Raw genomic sequence first — 20,209 nt, forward strand, 5'->3', positions numbered from 1 at the left:
CTTCAGCAGGTGAGGTGGTTTTGACCCCTGATGGTAACACCTGAGGTTAGTATAATCTGCAGAAAAAAGATAATAATTTACAGTTTAAAAAAAAGAGTTAGTATGCTACTGTGATTTAAAACCAAACATGTACTTCAGTCAGAACATGATTGTGTATTCTTAACTCTGTAGTAACATTAGTTTGGTCTCATCCAAAATATGCTTGTGTTCTTTTGTCAGTGGTTTAATATACAGTCAGTATAAATGTTTTTAAAACTGAATTACTTAATGCTAAATGTAAAATGACAAAAAATGTGAGATGGTATATATCATGACATTTTTTAAGCTCAACACATTTACAGTATAATGTTAATATTTGTTATGATTATTTTATATGTATATTTATTATAATTATTTGTCTTTTCAGGGCCTGTTTCATCCAGCACGAAAGGTTCGAGATGTTTATTGGAAAGTTTATAATACTGTATATATTGGAGCTCAGGATGGAATGATACCAGCATATCCCAGAGTTCCTAATGATGCTAAAAATAACTTTCTCAGATACGAACTGGACTATGTATTGTGATCATTCAATTTTGACAAAGTCATTGTGAAACTCATTGATCATATTGTAAAAATGTGGGCGTGTTTTGTTCTTATTATTTTCATAAAATGGAGGTGGAGCAAATATGGAGGCGTGTTTTTTTTGTGTGAAATGAATGCTAATGTGCATCTTTGATTTTAAGCCTAGAAAATGTACTGAAAAAAGTGAAGCGCAAAAATTTAGTTCTAATTGCAGAAGCACATATATATATAACGAGAATAAGGTTAAGAATATTCATTGCTCATGGTGACAAAATCTATAAAACAAATTGAGATGAATGTTTATTGATACTTACAGATACTTTAATTTAATGACCAAAAAAAATCAAAATTCTCATTTACCATGATACTTTTAAACATGACTGATTTTTATTTTCGGAAAGTATACTTCAAGACGAAAATATTTAACATTTACTATATGTAGAATAATATTGTGTTACATCACTCATTGGCCTTTTTCAGTGTTTTTGTTACTAAATTCCAAAATTACAAAAAGTCAAACAAAGGGAAGCAAGAACAATACTTGATTTTTGAAGAAGAAACTCATTTCTGCCATCATTCTCTATAGATAAACTGTTGGTCAATAAACATCAGTCTTACGCAATTAGTTGTTGAATTTAGCAGGAAACTCAAATGTACATTTAATAATTAAAATTGTACTGATTTACTTTGAAGATCTTGATGTTAGTTGACTTTTTTACCAACTATCTTAGATCCATACAAATTACAACAATATTAGCCATAAGACAAAGCTTTGGGGACTAAGTCTAAGGCTTATTATACATGTATCTTTGGCATAATTAGTTCTTAACATTTATAAAGTTACAAAAAGGAATATAGTTAATCCTCATTGTGCCAATGATTCCATTCCTCAACCTTGTAGGACAATCTGTTATTATTTCTAACTTATATTCCATTTCACTGAATTATGAATTTAGTTTTGTCCAATGTCATTTACAGATAAATGATGTAATATTGGGCCAGGTAAAAGTTAATCTTTGAATTATGGAATATGCTCTTTAAAATTCTCAATCATGAATAAACATTACAGAAGCATCATTAGTTTTATTTTTATTAAAACTATAGCAGATTTGTTTGATTCTACATAAAGCAGTTATAAGGCATGTGCATTTTCAGCTCGACTATTCAATAAGAATAAGTAGAGCTATTGCAGTCACCCGAGCGTCGGCGTAACCACTTATGTTAAAGTTTTTGTAATAGTTCAAATATTTTCAAAGTCCATAGACATATGGCTTTGAAACTTTGCACACTTGTTCACCATCATGACCCCAACCTGTAGACAGGAGGAGGTAACTCTATCAAGCATTTTGACAGAATTATGCCCCTTTTTCGACTTAGAATTTACGTTAAAGTTTTTGTAATAGTTCAAATATTTTCAAAGTCCATTGACATATGACTTTGAAACTTTGCACACTTGTTCAACATCATGACCCCAACCGGTAAACTGGAGGAGGTAACTCTATCAAGCATTTTGACAAAATTATGCCCCTTTTTCGACTTAGAATTTACGTTAAAGTTTTTGTAATAGTTCAAATATTTTCAAAGTCCATTGACATATGGCTTTGAAACTTTGCACACTTGTTCACCATCATGACCCCAACCTGGAAACAGGAGGAGGTAACTCTATCAAGCATTTTGACAGAATTATGCCCCTTTTTCGACTTAGAATTTACGTTAAAGTTTTTGTAATAGTTCAAATATTTTCAAAGTCCATTGACATATGGCTTTGAAACTTTGCACACTTGTTCACCATCTTGACCCCAACCTGTAAACAGGAGGAGGTAACTCTATCAAGCATTTTTTTTACTATCAAGCACTAAGAATAGTCGAGCGTTGCTGTCCTACCGACAGCTCTTGTTTAAACGCCCGAAAGAATTTTGCGTATATTGTTATGCATCTGGTTGTCCGTCTGCTACCAATTTTGTGTCTAGTCTGTTTATTTGAATGATGGAAGGAAATCAAAATTCTTGGAAGAAATATTACCGAATTGAGACGATATGCAGAGCACAGGTTTGACCATCCTCCAGTCAAGTCACACTTGGGCATTATATGTGGATTTAAAATTTCGTTTCCGCTCTATCTTTTGAACCGATGAAATGTTAACCATAATGAGATGAAGTGCAGAACGCAATAGAAAGTTGTAGGGTCTAAACCTTCCAGACAGAATAAACACAGTTTTAACCTTTCAATTTAATGTATTATGGGTAGAATCTGATTATACTCTACATAAATGACTCATATAATATTACAAACATTGCTATAATATTTCAAAGAGTAGCTGAAACTACTCGGAAAAAAATATTTGCTTAATATGTATATCCTCTCATCAAATACACGGCATCAGTTACCATACATGTATATTATATACTATTTGGTAAGTCATTCCAATCTTAAATGGGGTTAAAGAGTCGATCTGTGATATTAACGACTAAGCTGGCAGTGTGAGGACAGTTTTGTCTTGCAATTAGATAAGTCACCGATATCTCCAGCGAATGACATTATAATAGGTTCCATAGCGTCATACTTATATCTTCAAGCAGTAAACATCTCTAATCAAACACGTAGAAGTCACTACGTCCTCATAAGCTAATTTCCGTCGCGACGGCATTACCGCACTACAATCTGATCACAATCAATACTGTCGCATGTCACCGTTAACGGTAATCTTCAAACATGAATACGCCCAACACGTACGTCGGATGATATTAACAACTCAGATTACGTCCAATTTCAATGATTGTATAGCAAATACGGATTTTTTCTGAAACGCATGACGTCACAAACGGCAAGCACCATTGACTGTAGACTGTGAAATCAAACTGTAAATGCAACTTCTATAAAGTTAATGTTATTACTTGTTCTAATTACTTTTCTCTATGTATGACATCACCAGTTTATAGCGTGTTTGGATTATCATTACCAGTTTTATGGTATTTTTTTTGAGAGAAATGAGATACATGTATCCGTTTTACCGTTATGCCAAAAATGTTCTTACGTCATTTACTTTTTTTTATATATTCAAAATTCTCTATCTTGGTGAAGATATACTGCATTTATCTATAAGTCATAACGAATGTAGCATTATATGGATAACTATATGTATATATGGATAACTCGTGTCTATCTGTTACTCATTGATGTATTATATCGGGGCGGGGAAACCAGACTGACATTTACGTAAAATAGATAAGAACGTCCAAAATTGCTTGAATTCCATTCTCACGTTGTCGGTACCTTTCGTGACCGCTTTATCGTAATCAAATTTGTTAATGACTGTTAATAAGGACTGTCTTTGTAGCGTATTCAAATAATGAAGTTTCTGCACATGTTTTAGTAATGGATTTCTGTGAAGTACCGATTCCATAGTTTTAGAATCCCAGAATGCCTGTCACTTAGTAATGTTTTCGGAGAACACAACTTAAGATTCTTGAGGAACGAATTTTGTTTTTCTCGTTTAGGGCACTCGCATTACGTTACTTGTGGACCATTCGCCGCTTTTCATAGAATTATAAGAATGTTACACATTGAAGGATCGTTAGAACATTTGCATGATATTAAACCATTATTTTGTTTAAATGTTGAATACTGCTGAAGCCAGTTTTACAGAGCATGAACGGTAGCTTTCAATTTTGCGATACAACAGCATGATTCAAGAATACCTAAAGATAAAATAAATATTTTCATAAGTTCACAATACAGATATTAACGCTCTTGCATCATCCAGTAAAGGTGGTACTAGCAAAAAAAGTTGGGTTTTTTTATTTTTTTTTTCAGCAGTTTAAAAGTTATGGAGCGGACATGACACAAAAGTGTTACGGACAACAGATGGACAGACGGGCCAACATTTGGGGTTTTATGTGCCCTTTCTTTGATCTTTATGTGGCATTTTCCCCCATAAACCAGTAAAATTACCACATAAACCAGTCGGTTTATGGGATTTCCTTTTTTTTAACTAAAATTTTGGACGGAATGAAGCTCATAGACCATTGAATGTTCGCCCAGACAGACGGACGGACAAACTGACAGACGGAGGTCATTCCTATTATCCCCTCCCATCTATGCGGCAGGGGATTAAATAAAGATGTAGATATTGTCAACAACAACAGAAATATATTTTTTTCGTGAAATTCTAGATCTATCCTTATATGGAATTAGACAATAATTTTTGCCGATTTAAACAAAACATTTGTAACGTATTTACGTGCATAGCTGTTTTATTTAACTAGTATTCAGTTAAATAAATCTATAGCACTTGTTATAAAATACATCAGGACAAACGTCGTATTGATTTGTGAAATGATGCCACCATGGTACTTATTTTCATTGCCGAAGTACCAGTTTCATTGACCCTATATATGTTAAAGAATAGTTCTACCACAATGATTTAAACTATCAAAGGTGACCTACTTTTATTTTGGATTCCAATAAAGTTACCTTTTCCGATAGGGAATGACATAGAGTATCAACTAAATATTTTTCATGAATTTTTCATACCAACTTTTATTTGATTTACAGAATGGTATTCAATGAGCCCTTTTTCAGTGGCCCCTTTCTAAATACCGAGCAATAGGAAATAGTAATACAAATTATGAGATAACCTATTTTAAGTTTAAACATGTGTCACGATAAAAAGGGGTTTGCAAGCGAATTAGACGTTAACTTAATGCACTCAATTTACTTAACGCCAGGATGGATCGAATTGCAACAATGTTCACTGTCTTTTTACTTTTTTGGAACTATTTCGAAGTACAGTCTTTTCTAACAAGGTATGTTTCTTTCTTTCTTTGCTTTCACATGTTTATGTGTGTCGAAATATATACGAGTACAAGCAGCAACATCTAAAAATTTAAAACTGCTAACTCTTTGCTTAAATTTCAGCGATTGTACTGCAATTGATGATTGTTTTAATAAACTCTTACAGAATCTGAATAAACCAACAATTCAAGGAGTCCTAAATAGCAGCAAGAAAGCTTTATTCAATTTTGAGATCATTGTTTCTATTATCCGAGATCATTGATTGTAACTGTTTAAGGGCATTTGCAGCTTTCTTCGTAAGGGACGTCCGTGTTCGAGTTGTTAAGGTCGTTGACAAACCATTTGCCCCTAACCGCTTTGGGCTCAAATCCCGACAGGGACTTTAGATCCTTATTGTGAATAAACTATCCAGTTAGCTTACGGAACGTCGGTGGTTCTACTCAGGTACACGATACTGCATGGAAGGGCACTTAAGGTATCTGTCCTGGAAAGTCGCTATATGACTTATATTGTATTAGTGCGATGTAAACCCCAAGAAAAACTTTAATTGTAACTAGAGAATTTCTGTTAATCAATTTCAGGAGTCAACTCCTTACCAATTTAACAAATAGTGAGACTTACGATCGATGTTTCTCAGCGGATTATGACAAAGGTATGTTCTTTATTGTATTGACTTTACTAGCTGAGATATTTTGATACACTTTTTTGAGTCAGTCTTTTCGCGTTATCATTCAGGGTTTTTTTGTGTGTGAAAAATGGGACTTCAAAATATTTTTTCGAGACTTTTATATTATTTTATAGAAGTCTATAACAATAAGATTGTGTGCTTACTGATAAGAGTTTTCAGATGAAACAAAATTGTGTGCTAAAGTTCACATTATTCACACACCTCAGTTGTTTTTCAGTTTTGTCATTTTTATGTGTTGTTATAATGATTTATGTATTTATATGTATATTTATATTCTAATATTGTGATATAGATTTTTCATCTCTTATAACTCCATGCTTGAATAGCATTCTGATAACATCGTGTATATGTCTATACAATGATGAGATGTAAATGAAGATCACTACTACTGCTGCTGCTACTGACTACTGCTACTGACTACTGCCACTGCTGCTGCTACTGACTACTGCTACTGACTACTGCTACTCTGAGTACTGCTGCTGCTACTGACTACTGCTACTGACTACTGCCACTGACTACTGCTACTGACTACTGCTACTGACTACTGCTACTGACTATTGCTACTGACTACTGCTACTGACTTCTGACACTGCTGCTTCCACTGAATACTGACACTGCTGCTACTACTGACAAATGCTACTGCTGCTACTGCTGACTGACTACTGCTACTAACTACTGCTACTGACTACTAACTACTGCTACTGACTTCTCCTACTGACTACTGCTACTCTGAGTACTGCTGCTGCTACTGACTACTGCTACTGACTACTGCCACTGACTACTGCTACTGACTACTGCTACTGACTACTGACTACTGCTACTGACTACTGCTACTGACTACTGCTACTGACTACTGCTACTGACTACTGTTACTGTTTACTGCTACTGACTTTTGCTGATGCTACTGACTACTGCTACTGACTTCTGACACTGCTGCTTCCATTGAATACTGACACTGCTGCTACTACTGACAAATGCTACTGCTGCTACTGCTGACTGACTACTGCTACTAACTACTGCTACTGCTACTGACTACTAACTACTGCTACTGACTTCTCCTACTGACTTCTGCTACTCAATACTGCTACTCTGACTTTTGCTACTGCTTACTGACTACTGCTACTGACTACTGCTACTGACTTCTGACTACTGCTACTGACTTCTGCTTCTGCTACTACTACTACTACTACTACTACTACTACTGCTACTACTACTGTTTCTCCTTACTTATACTTCGTGCCCGAGTGGTTAAGTTTTATTACTTTGAACCACTTGCCTTTCACAGCTGTGTATTCGAATCCAGCATTGGACTTTGTATTCTTTTATGTGAGTAAGCTATCAAGCTTTTTTAGGGAAGGTCAAAAGTTATACTCAGTTCCTGCTCTGGTCTTAAATAATGCTCCCGAGGTAATCCTCCACAATAAAAGTTGGCATGTTGCAAAATGGCATTATCATTGCCAGTGTACCAAACTAGAAACTTTTTTAAATTGACATTTCAATTTTCATGTCTCTTCATTGAACTTTCGTATTTCTATTAAATTGATAAATCATATGTGTACCTATCTGCTCGGTGTAATATAGTACTAAAATGTTAAAGTGCCAACTTTTGTAGTCTGTAATTATTATTGTTTAGGTAAACACATTGAACAGTTTATGATAAATTAAGTTTCGATTGTATTGCTTATTTGACAAAACCGATGAATTAGTCATCTGTGTCGAATAAATGAACTTAAACATACGTGTAAAAGTATCAAAGCGGGAAAATGTAATTCGTAAATTGTCAAAAAAAAAAATGTAACACTGTAATAACTTTTGTTATTTTCTTAAGGCTGCATGTAAAAAGTTTCAATATTCTGTATGGTGTCCAAGGGCATAAATTACAGCCTGACACGGTAAATGAGCTAATTGATCTGAAATTGTGGAATTCTGTGCAATTCCTCTTGTAAGGTAGTACAAAGTTTTGCAAGAGTGACCGACTGCACCGGGCAGCAAGAATGACCCTCGAAAGTATGTCCCATATAAGATTAATCGGATTAAGGTCTGGCAAAGGCCGAGACAAGAGCAAGGTATTGGCTAGTGAGGCAGGCATTATCAAAATTATCTGTATCATCATCCTTATCATCATAATCATCAAATTTCAAACGGCATTCATAATCAGTTTTATCGTTACTACGCAAAAAATTATAACAATCACCTCCAACATCAAAAATTTCATTATCATCAAATTAAATTACTAAATTATAAGTATTTTAGATTTCATCATCATTGTCGTTGCAAAATTATATAGATGCAGTGATGATGATATTGATGTTGACGATGATGTGAACTTCATAATTTTTAATGTGATAATGGTTAGGATGATGACGATTATAATCCAACATTTTCTTGGCGATGAGGGGGAATCCGCCCCACTAAAACCCCGAAAACAGAAGGGGACACATCCCCCTTCTGGCAACCTCCTGATGAAACATTTGGGTGGGGGACGGCGCCGAAAAAGTGGTCACTTTTTTAAACAACATTTCTCAAACGAAAAACAGTGTTTGGGGCCTAAATATGGCATTTTTTCACTGTTTGAGTTTAATGATGAAGATAGACGTGATGATGATTTCAATTATAATGATGGCGGAGATGATGGTTACTGAAATGCTGATTAAGATTATAATGATGATGATGAACAGCTAAATGCGTTACGACAGCAGGTACAGCTCTCCGAAGCTATATTCTTCAAGAGCTATTGGCGCGTCACAAAACTTTCTGATTTAGGTTATTCACGATATAATATCCACTTAAACAGGATCATTCACTAAAAAAGAGTTTCGATCTCACAGTGATAAATATTATCAAAATGGACCATACATGAATACAAAAATGTTATAATGCACCGAAAGACTTTATTTAAGTACCTTTTTATCTTGTACAGAGGTATTGTAGCGCGATACAAGGACGAAACTTAAAGACATTCAAGTGTTTTTCAAACACAGTAATACAAAAAAACGATAACATGAAAATTTGTCCTCTCAATCATCGATACAGTTATAAATACTTGACCGTAAAATCCATGATAGGCCTACTAAAAATGGATATAAATAGGTCTTCAGTTGGTGACTGAATGATTTCCCTCCGTTAAACCCACTATACTTGAAATCATTCACACACATTATTTACATTTACTGTTTAAAGCATCTGAGCTATTTTATAGTAACACGTCCTTATTCATTTCTTATAGGACATTGTTATAAAAATATGTATTAATTCTTTTCAGACATACCTACTGCGGTTGTTGTTCAACTAGATGTATCAGAAGTGACTTCAATTGATGAACAAAAAATGGTAAAATAGCCTATATATTTAGCTTAGAGTTTGTTCTTTACAAACACGCGTATTTTCTTTTGTTTTTAACTTGATTTTAATGGTGTCCTGATCCCCTGCCAGGAAAGGAAATTAAATAAATGGGATTATTGGGATGGTTTTTATCAAGGCTGAAATTGACACCCCCTAGATGCCATTAGCGTGGTAACTCGTGTGTTGGCCTTTCTTCTATCATTGTTTGATGGGATAATAAAGACATCTTGACAACGTCTGGTAAAGGCATGTCGACATTTACTTTGACCATTATGGTGTTGATGAGAATCTTGTATACCACATGCATATCTAAGCAAGCATTGAAATGCGCATACGGCACAGCCTGAACGTTATCACAACGTCATAACCGTTGACATCTAAACATACTCAAATGTTTTCAAAGTACTTGCCGCTGTACTCAAGATAAGGTCGATGCTTTAAAACCCACTGGGTGAATAATTATGTATTTAAACTATAAGGGTTCCTATTTGTTGGAAAATTTCCGGATGCCGTTCACCGTTAGTGTGCTAAAAACTATAACCTATGACTATTGAACTTTTGTTTGATTTAATTGTAGGAAGGGGGATAAAAACATACGCATCTTAAAGTTGTAGGCATAAAGTGTGTTTTATTTTTTACATCATTTAATTAGAGAAAGATGTGTATGGTAATACTAGGTATTTGAAAAACAATATACTAGTATTTGAAAAGTAGTTTTTATTTACCGTAACTTACTATTACTAGATTAGAAAGCAAATGATTCCATCGACTTGGAATCATTTCAATTTTGGATAGATAAAGTAATTGCTTTAAACAAATCTTATATATATGTAATTCATCGATTAGAATTTATTTTAAAAATCATGTTAAAATTTCTGCAATGCCGCACATGACAGCACTTTTGTCATTTTCATGTTCTACAGCCACTGAGAACGTAAACGCGCATTCTTCTATCCCGCCAACGATATTTAGTTCAATTGTATAGGAAAATGTCTTTACCACTCAAAACCTTTTTGTTTGACGAACAAGATACTTGTTTTTTATTTCTTTTATTATATAAGATGTTTCTGAATATTATTATGAGAACAATTTGCAAATGTTTATGAAAGTGCCGTTTTAGACGCCCCAATGACGAAGTTTTCGAATAAATAAACGTTGGAACTACAAAGCGTTTAAGTAATAAAATGTTTAAATGACATGTTTTCTGTTTAACACTAACCTCCGGCTAATTTTTGACAAGTACTCCATTTTTGTATTAGACACATTGGAGCTCTATAAATGTCACCGAATGTCTCGTTTTTGAGCTGCGCTGTTGTGGCGTTTCCATGGTTATTTAAGGTGACCCGAGATGGTACTGGATACAATTGAATAAATCTTTTTTTGCAATTAAATAAATGAAACATAAAATTTTGCGCAAATATTAATCTAATGAAATTTATAAGAATCATAAACAAATTCCGCTAATTCTGGATCAACCCTCGAATCTACATTGAATTTTGTACATGCGTAATTAGTTATTCATCTAACTAGCATAAATACAAGAAAACATACTTCATTCTATTATATTATATGCGATATACAGTTATCATTAGAAGGACGTTTGGAACTTTGGATACATTTGGAAGGACATTTCAATTAACAGCCAAATATACTATTCTATGGAGGGCGTTTGGTGCCAAAATTACAGACATGTAAAGTCATTTAATAGCAAGTTTCTAATAACAAGTTGACCCTAGAAAAAAAATACATGTTCGTATCTTCCGTTATATATGATACATAAACAAGTTGATATCCATTTGAACTTGAGGCAAGAAAAATATATAAACGACTGAAATGAAAAACTCGAATACTAAAATGGTGTTTCAATAACGTGTTTACAGTTGTAGAGCTACAAGAATACGTATTCAAAGTAAAATGTTTCAAAAAACAAAAGTAGATTCACAAAATTAAACGAATTTAAGTCATTCATGACGCCCCGCCCTTCTTTGACAGAGTATTTACAGAAATCAGCGGACAAGTTAAACACTCGGCATCTCTCCCTTATTTGTCAATAAAACTGAAGGAAAATTATGGTGTCTGATTTGCGCCATTCGTGTTTTCGCCCCACAACCCCGCCAAGCAAAAAGTCGAAAATTAACAAATTAAAATGGCAGGGGCGCGCAGCGAAAACTCGCTTATTAGCGAGGGCGTGGGGCGAAGTTTAATAAAAAAAAACCTTCGCGCGGAGCGAGATTTAAGAAATAAAACGGCGGGGTCAATTAAACTTCGCCCCGCGACCCCGCTAATTAGCGTATTTTCGTCCCGCGACCCCGCCAAGCGAAAAGTCGATAATTTACATGTTAAAATGGCGGTGGCACGGAGCGAAAACACGCTAATTAGCGTGTTTTCGTCCCACAAATCAGCCACCATAGAAAATAAAGCGAAAACATCCATTTTTAAGATGAAGATCGTGACTACTGTTTAAGGCTGCAATGAAGCAGTAAAAAACAGAAAAAATTGCCTAAGTATCTTTTTGCACATGTATTTAAAGGAATACAGTGTGCTGATGTTTGTACGAATGCAGTGGGAAGATAGAAGACTTGCTTTTTATGATATCGCTAATTTCACTCGCCTCGAGTTAACCGGAGATATGGTCGACATGATTTGGACACCTGATGTGTACGCAAGCAATGAAAGAAAAATTGATTCTCATTCTTTTGTGAAGCACCGAGAAGAGCTCGCCTACATCGATCCTAATGGAACGGTGTCTGTCAGTATGAGGTAGAATGAATTTTGGTATTTACTTCAACTGAATAATCTATAATTTATAAATATCTTTCATTATTATTTTTGCTTTAACTTTTTATCAAATGGTGTAATTACCGTTTAATCAATAAAGATAATTTTAATACGAGAATATTTATAGACCTGCAGTCATATGCTTAGAAGAAAACAGAAAACACAAACATAACAAAATTTCTTCAAAGTGTAATAGGTTATATAAAGAACCGATAAAATAATACGTTTCTTCCAGGCATATATTTAAAATCGTGCGCATGATGAAAATATTTGACGATGTTTTTGGTGTCAAATTAATAAGATATGTTCTTCTTTCTACAGAATTTCGATGACTAGTTACTGCCTTATGGAATTAGATAAATATCCATTTGATACACAAACATGCACAGTGAAGTTGCAAAGTTGTGAGTACATCTAAATCTGTTACGTTTACACATGCAGTCACTCACTTGAAGTGCATAATGTATTTTGTCTGCAATGAAAACCTTTGTCTTTAACAATTGTACTATTGTATCAAAGTTTAGTGTACTAAAGTAAATAACCACTTTTCGATATTGACAGAAGTCTTCTTGTCAAGTAAATGCAAATGCTTATCTTTGCCAACCTTTGTCAGCAGCATGTGTTATAAAAATAATTTTTTCATCTATTGTTGATTTATTTCTATTGTATAAAGACGCATTTACGTCAGACAAACTCATGTTACAATGTTCCGAGCATGGTGTGATTGAGAAAAACTTTGATTTGGCAAATTATGATGTAGATGTCAAAGAGTGTAAAAACGATGTTGATAAAGATGATAGGAGGTCACTTGTAGGTAAATATCTTGATCATATAACAACATTTTTAATTTTTGTAAAGTTGTGTAAATACATTCAGTTTGTAAACGCTTGTAAATGAGGGATTTTTGAAATGTAAGCACAGAGCACACTACAATCAGCAACACTATCAATAACAATACAAGAATGATAATAATCATTATAAAAACATGATGATAAGTTATGAAAGATAAACAAATAACCGTTTATTTGGATTAAGTTAACTATTCCAATATAGTTAAAAGTCGAGGGACTTGAGCTTAATCAACATTATCATATTTTCTATAATTTTATATATTTTGGTGACTTTTTTCATTTTCAGCGGGACAGTTTTCCTACGTATCAGGGAATGTAATATTTAAAAGGAAGCCTTCATCATATGTGTCCATGTACTTTATCCCATTCCCAATGTATTTTGTGCTCGCTTTATTCTCCTTTTGGTTCGTGGAGATAGGTACTCGCATCACTTTATGTACTGGTGGAATCATGGCAACTGTGCTACAATGGATCGCGATATACTCACGATTGCCACCTGTCTGGTACTTTACATATCTTGACGGTTGGATTTTGCACCACATACTCATCGTTTGGGTTATTCTGATAGTTCATGTGTTTAGATACACATGTACATGTGCATGTGGAAGAGAGGTTTGTTTATTTCATTCTTCACATTTCATATTAATGTAAACTGTCACGCCACTTTAAAATCTAACTGTTTTTCTAAAACAGCGCATATTTCAGTATCAATACAATTAGATATTCAGGGATAACTATATATAGTTGATTTAAATCGATAATCATAACAATTTGTAATTAATATAAATAAGCAGAATGCTGTGATAATTTATCAAGTACAGTACAGCTTCTGACGAACATCTCCTTTTGCGAAACAATTATCTATTGATGAGAGGTGTTGAATTGGAGAGGTTTAATTCATTGTGGCGTCAAAATTGATACCTTTGTTGTAATATTTTCAAATGTTTATATTTATTCATTTTGCTTTACGTTTGACAGGACCAAGAGGAAGAAAGGGTAGGTCAAATAAACTTTTGCTTTGTTTATATTTATATAGTATACTCTTTACGTGATTCTAATAAGAACATGCTCTTGTGAGATTACAATGGTGTTATGATTCTGCAAGTTAAACACAAGACTCTGGTTTTGACCTGGTTGTAATTTAAGAAACCACTGCAAATATATCAACTATTAATATTGCACTTTATTACAAATATGTAAAATACTGTAAAATATATCTAATATAAATACATTCATCTGTAATAATTATCGTCAATACCAAGTCATCATCGATTTATAGACATGTACACCTTACAAAACGTTAGTTAACTCGTTAAATCATAAGATGAATTTGCTCCCAGATAAAGGGTGCTCATAATTTCCATTCTGAATGCACCTAATTATACCATATGTTTATTTTGAGTATATAGAACAGAACAGAACAGAACATATATTTAAATTAAAGACTTGTACGTGGTTCATCATCTTACAATTTGTACAATTCAAATATACTATACAATAATCACATGACATTAAAAGTACATAAATATAGCTATAGACCTTAACATACATACTATTAACAATGAAAATATAGTTAGAGAATACAACATGAAATATTCTGTTTACTTCCTACATAGAGGATTAACCATTCATTATTACATATTATAAGACATGGATGTTCTATTAGCCATAGCATCTCTGATATAGTAAGCCACCTGTCTGGTGATTTACATATCTTGACGGTTGGATTTTGCACCACATACTCATCGTTTGGGTTATTCTGATAGTTCATGTGTGTTCATATACATGTATATGTCCATGTACATGTCCATGTAAATGCACATGTACATGTGCATATGGAAGAGAGGTTTGTTTATTTCATTCTTCACATTTCATATTAATGTAAACTGTCACGCCACTTTAAAAACTAACTGTTTTTCTAAAACAGTGCATATTTCAGTATCAATACAATAAGATATTCAGGGATAACTATATATAGTTGATTTAAATCGATAATCATAAAAATTTGAAATTAATATAAATAAGCAGAATGCTGTGATAGTTTATCAAGTACAGTACAGCTTCTGACGAACATCTCCTTTCGCGAAACAATTATCTATTGATGAGAGGTGTTGAATTGGAGAGGTTTAATTCATTTCGGCGTCTTTAATTTGGAAGAATTGATACCTTTGTTGTAATATTTTCAAATCTTTATATTTATTTTATTTTTTTACGTTTGGCAGGACCAAGAAGAAGAAAGGGTAGGTCAAATAAATTTTGTTTATTTTTATATAGTATACTCTTTACGTGATTCTAATAAGAACATGCTCTTGTGAGATTAAAATGGTGGTATGAATCTGCAAGTTAAACACAAAACTCTGGTTTTGACCTGGTTTTAATTTTAGAAACAACTGCAAATATATCAACTAATAATATTGCACTTTATTACAAATATGTAAAATACTGTAAAAAATATATCTAATATCAATACATTCATCATTAATAATTATCGTCAATACCAAGTCATTATCGATTTATAGACATGTGCACCTTACAAAACGTTAGTTAACTCGTTAAATCATAAGATGTATTTGCTCCTAGATAAAGGGTGCTCATAATTTCCATTCTGAATGCACCTAATTATACCATACATTCATTTTTAACATACACACTATTAACAATGAAAGTATAGATAGAGAATACAACATGAACTATTCTGTTTACTTCCTACTTAGAGGATTAACCATTCATTATTACATATGATAAGACATGGATGTTCTATTAGCCATAGCATCTCTGATATAGTAAGCCACCTGTCTGGTGATTTACATATCTTGACGGTTGGATTTTGCATCACATACTCATCGTTTGGGTTATTCTGATAGTTCATGTGTGTTCATATACATGTATATGTCCATGTACATGTCCATGTAAATGCACATGTACATGTGCATATGGAAGAGAGGTTTGTTTATTTCATTCTTCACATTTCATATTAATGTAAACTGTCACGCCACTTTAAAATCTAACTGTTTTTCTAAAACAGCGCATATTTCAGTATCAATACAATAAGATATTCAGGGATTACTATATATAGTTGATTTAAATCGATAATCATAACAATTTGTAATTAATATAAATAAGCAGAATGCTGTGATAGTTTATCAAGTACAGTACAGCTTCTGACGAACATCTCCTTTCGCGAAACAATTATCTATTGATGAGAGGTGTTAAAATTGGAGAGGTTTAATTCATTGTGGCGTCTTTAATTTGGAAGAATTGATACCTTTGTTGTAATATTTTCAAATGTTTATATTTATTTTATTTTTTTACGTTTGACAGGACCAAGAAGAAACAAAGGTAGGTCAAATAAACTTTTGCTTTGTTTATTTTTATATAGTGTACTCTTTACGTGATTCTAATAAGAAATTGCTCTTGTGAGATTAAAATGGTGTTATAATTCTGCAAGTTAAACACAAGACTCTGGTTTTGACCTGGTTTTAATTTTAGAAACAACTGCCAATATATCAACTATCAATATTGCACTTTATTACAAATATGTAAAATACTGTAAAAAATATATCTAATATCAATACATACATCATTAATAATTACTGTCAATACCAAGTCATTATCGATTTATAGACATGTGCTCCTTATAAAACGTTAACTCGTTAAATCATAAGATGTATAATTTCCATTCTGAATGCACCTAATTATATCATATGTTTATTTTGAATATATAGAACAGAACTTGTACATGGTACATCATCTTACAATTTGTACAATTTAGATATACTATACAATAGTCACATGACATTTAAAGTACATAAATATAGCTATAGACATTAACATACATACTATTAACAATGAAAATATAGATAGAGAATACGACATGAAATATTATGTTTACTTCCTACACATTCATTATTTCATATTATAAGACATGGGTTCTATTAGCCATAGCATCTTTGATATAGTAAGCCAAGTTACACAATATTTTCTTATTATTACAATTTAACAACTTAATAAATTTGAACATACTTGGTCTAACATAGTTGTATCACTCAATATATTATTTACGAATTTCAAGAAAACAGGTACATACTAATATAAAATGGTATTCATCTTCGATATCACGAAGGTTACAATATAATTATACAATATCGTTCATTTCTAGGAATTCTGTTTATATCATAACGTCCGGGTTGTATCAGTAATGTATGTGAAGGCATACTTTTTCTACTTATGCAAGTTTTAACATTTCTTGGTATAAGATCTAAATATTGTTCATACCCAAACCCACTCTTCGAATTATTATACAAATTCAAAACTGAACTAGATCTACCGTTTGAATATATATTAAATGACACTTTAAAATATGCTTACACCCTACTGAGACTAACTTTAAGAATAATATTTAAAACAAGAACAAAAAACAATTAACACAAAAAAATCCCACTATTGAGACACCATTTTTTAAACATAAAAGCGATCTCAATAGTGGGATATTCTGTAGAGCTATCAAATTTGTCGTGACGTCATTTTCTGAAAATTTAAATATGAAAATTCATGTTCTGCACATTGCGTATTATTAATGTTATAGTGTCTGACGAAAAGCTCAAGATATAAGTTACGCTTTAGCATATGATATTAATGATATCCGTGTGTTGTACGCTTCTTGTTTACAAATAGCATCAGTTAAAGATACAAGTAGATTGTTATTTAGTGCAACGTCTTACACATGTATATACTTGACGATGACAAATGGACATGTTTGTTTTCTGGGAAATCACATTTCAACTATTTGATGTTTACATAAAATATTGCAATCCGATTAAAGAAAATACCAAAGTTTAAGATAGATGGGTACATCGCTTCCTAACAGCTGAGCAGATGAGTAAGTGGATGAATGCTTCCGAAAGAAGGAAATTTCTTCCTGTCCCTTAAATCCAAAAAAGGAAGAAACTATTGAAAACCCAATCCTGGAAGTAGCTCGATGCGATTTTAAGCTGTGTCCACTTTTGAAGAAAGAGCTACGTGGCTATAGACATGAAAATATGGAATAACCTTTCATGTTCAAGTAATTGTTTGTCGATTTTAGAATTCATTATGTCCTTTTTCAACAATGACAATAAAAGCATTTCAATTTTAAGCTCATGGGTATGATTTATCTTCCATTGTAGACGACAAACACTTTTGGTAAAATATAAAGTTTTCAATTTCTACAGTATGTAATCGCCAAAAGAGAAATATATTCCATTAAAATATGACATATAGTCAAAATTGTCAAAGTGAACTTATTCTCATATTTAAATTTATTTCTGAAAGTTTTACATAAATATTAGATTGAATGGGTACGAAAGTGCTGTTCTGCTTCATTGACCATCTCGATCAGACGAACTAAAACTGGATTTTGAAAATTAAGTCTTTTATAATCTTTTATAAACTTTCTCTGAAGAACTACAGCTTAGATATTTCTAGTTTTATCATAAAAATATATACAAAAGTGTTCAAATCATAGCCATGGGATCAGGATTGACCTTTTGATTTTCCTTATTCAATGTATGTATAATAATTGTAGCAAAATTTAAAAATTCTTCTTTTGTATAACCATGGAAGCTGGCTAAAGGTTAGATATTAAGCATGAAAAAATGGACTAATGAACCTCTACTAAATTTGTTCAAATTAAAGCGATTTTTCCTGAAAGGTAAAAATAGTAACAGCTTAATTTCTCTTTCTCTAAAACAATAAAGACCTAAGCCTATATATTTGGAATGCATCTAGTTGATTTTTACCACGTTTGTTCATATTATAGACCCAAGGTCTTAATTGACATTGCCTCTTAGGGGTCATAAATTTGTAGACAATTTGCACAGTTTCAGATGCTGACTTGAAAATTAACCTAAATTTTGTCCCAGCTGATCTTGATTATGACCCAGTTGATCTAGATTTTAACCCAGCGACATAAGTTTGATCGTAAATGCTTCGTGTATGAAATTTTAACTACATGCGCAGTTCCACTTTGATATCAGCTGACCTTGATTTCGACATAATTCCCGTCTTTCATCCATAGTTATCAATATCATTCCAGTGTAAATTCTAAATGCCGTAACTTCTTAAATTCGGAAAGTTCAACACTTGTATGTATACCGATCTTTTTCCTTCAGTCTGTTTACCTTTCAATTGAAATATCTAAACTCCAAATTGTTTTTGTATTTTCTGTTCAAAGATCAGGAAATACAAATCTGACATTCAATCTGACACAGCGGGTTAACGACAAACCTAACAACAAGTATTTCTCAAAACAGCTTAAAACTAGCGATTTAAAAGAAAGAAATATTTTTTATTTTGTTACAAGTATCCAACAAATTACAACGCATTAAAAGATTAAAAGTAGCGTTGGATTATAGAATTGTAAATAAATGCACAATCACAAATTACGCGGATGAATATGATTTTAATCAATGAAAATGTTATTTTTAGCGATGTCGATTACCGAATACTACACAAATAAATCTGACTGTCTAGTAGTGGAATATATAGATTCTACATATCGGACTGTTTTCGCGAAATCATTTACATCAATTTTAAACAACAGGTTTATCGTGAACAAAATACCTCGAAATTAATAAGGATTACAAACCCGAAATGCAATGGAAATTCTAATTTAAAATAACTTGATTTTTTTCAGGCCTTGTTCGAATAACTTCTCCGTGGTGCAGGGGTAATGCGCTCGTTTAGTGTGTGAGAAGTCTGGGGTTAAAATCTCAGTCGATGCAACTATCTTTTTTAAGTGTCTTTGTTAAGGAAGTAGCCACGATATGCAAGGATAAAGTGTGGCTGTCATAAAAAAATGAACATAAATGATTTTTTGATGCAGCTCTAGTTTTGCAAAATTCCGTTATGTATCAAACTCTGGTGCCCTGCAAGATGATTTAAAATATAGTGCATAAAAATAACTTATACAAAAAAATACATACAGATATACAGTACGATTTAGATTGCAAAGATCAGAAAATACCACAGAGCTTGCAGTCCATTGATAATTTTTAATGCCGAACGATTTTCTGAGAAAAATCAATCATATCAAGTGATATTTACGTCCAAAATCCGTAAACTCAAAAAGGTTTTTACAAAAAAATGTACTTGAGATTGGAAAATGTAAATAAATCCAAATCAACCGTGACCGTTCACTTTTTTAGATTCACAA

The 20,209-nt window shown here is 32.7% G+C and overlaps 2 protein-coding genes across 2 annotated transcripts in view; both read left to right on the forward strand.

The window, feature by feature from the left end:
• Positions 1-1,641, forward strand: part of LOC132752476 (splicing factor 3B subunit 1-like) — a 28,877-nt gene extending 27,236 nt beyond the window's left edge. The window contains exon 20 of the mRNA XM_060742802.1: positions 407-1,641. Coding sequence (XP_060598785.1) covers positions 407-565 — 159 coding nt within the window. The 3' untranslated portion in view covers positions 566-1,641. The remainder of the gene's footprint in view (positions 1-406) is intronic.
• A 3,521-nt stretch (positions 1,642-5,162) lies between these two features.
• Positions 5,163-16,452, forward strand: LOC132752491 (glutamate-gated chloride channel-like). Its single transcript, XM_060742817.1, has 10 exons — positions 5,163-5,369; positions 5,940-6,010; positions 9,309-9,376; positions 11,919-12,148; positions 12,488-12,570; positions 12,840-12,980; positions 13,304-13,629; positions 13,996-14,013; positions 15,240-15,257; positions 16,339-16,452. Exons 1-10 carry the CDS (start codon positions 5,293-5,295, stop codon positions 16,435-16,437), a joined length of 1,131 nt encoding a protein of 376 aa, XP_060598800.1. The 5' UTR covers positions 5,163-5,292; the 3' UTR covers positions 16,438-16,452.
• Positions 16,453-20,209: the final 3,757 nt, after the last annotated feature.

This window comes from Ruditapes philippinarum, unplaced genomic scaffold (genome assembly GCF_026571515.1).
Source record: "Ruditapes philippinarum isolate M1 unplaced genomic scaffold, ASM2657151v2 ctg3001_1_1_1_1, whole genome shotgun sequence".
Lineage (NCBI taxonomy): Eukaryota > Metazoa > Mollusca > Bivalvia > Venerida > Veneridae > Ruditapes > Ruditapes philippinarum.

Coding starts and splice junctions, on each gene's coding strand:
- LOC132752491 (XM_060742817.1), top strand. CDS start 5,293: ATGGATCGAATTGCAACAATGTTCACTGTCTTTTTACTTTTTTGGAAC. Junction 12,149..12,487: donor ACGGTGTCTGTCAGTATGAG/GTAGAATGAATT, acceptor TTCTTTCTACAG/AATTTCGATGACTAGTTACT. Junction 12,981..13,303: donor TGATAGGAGGTCACTTGTAG/GTAAATATCTTG, acceptor TTTCATTTTCAG/CGGGACAGTTTTCCTACGTA.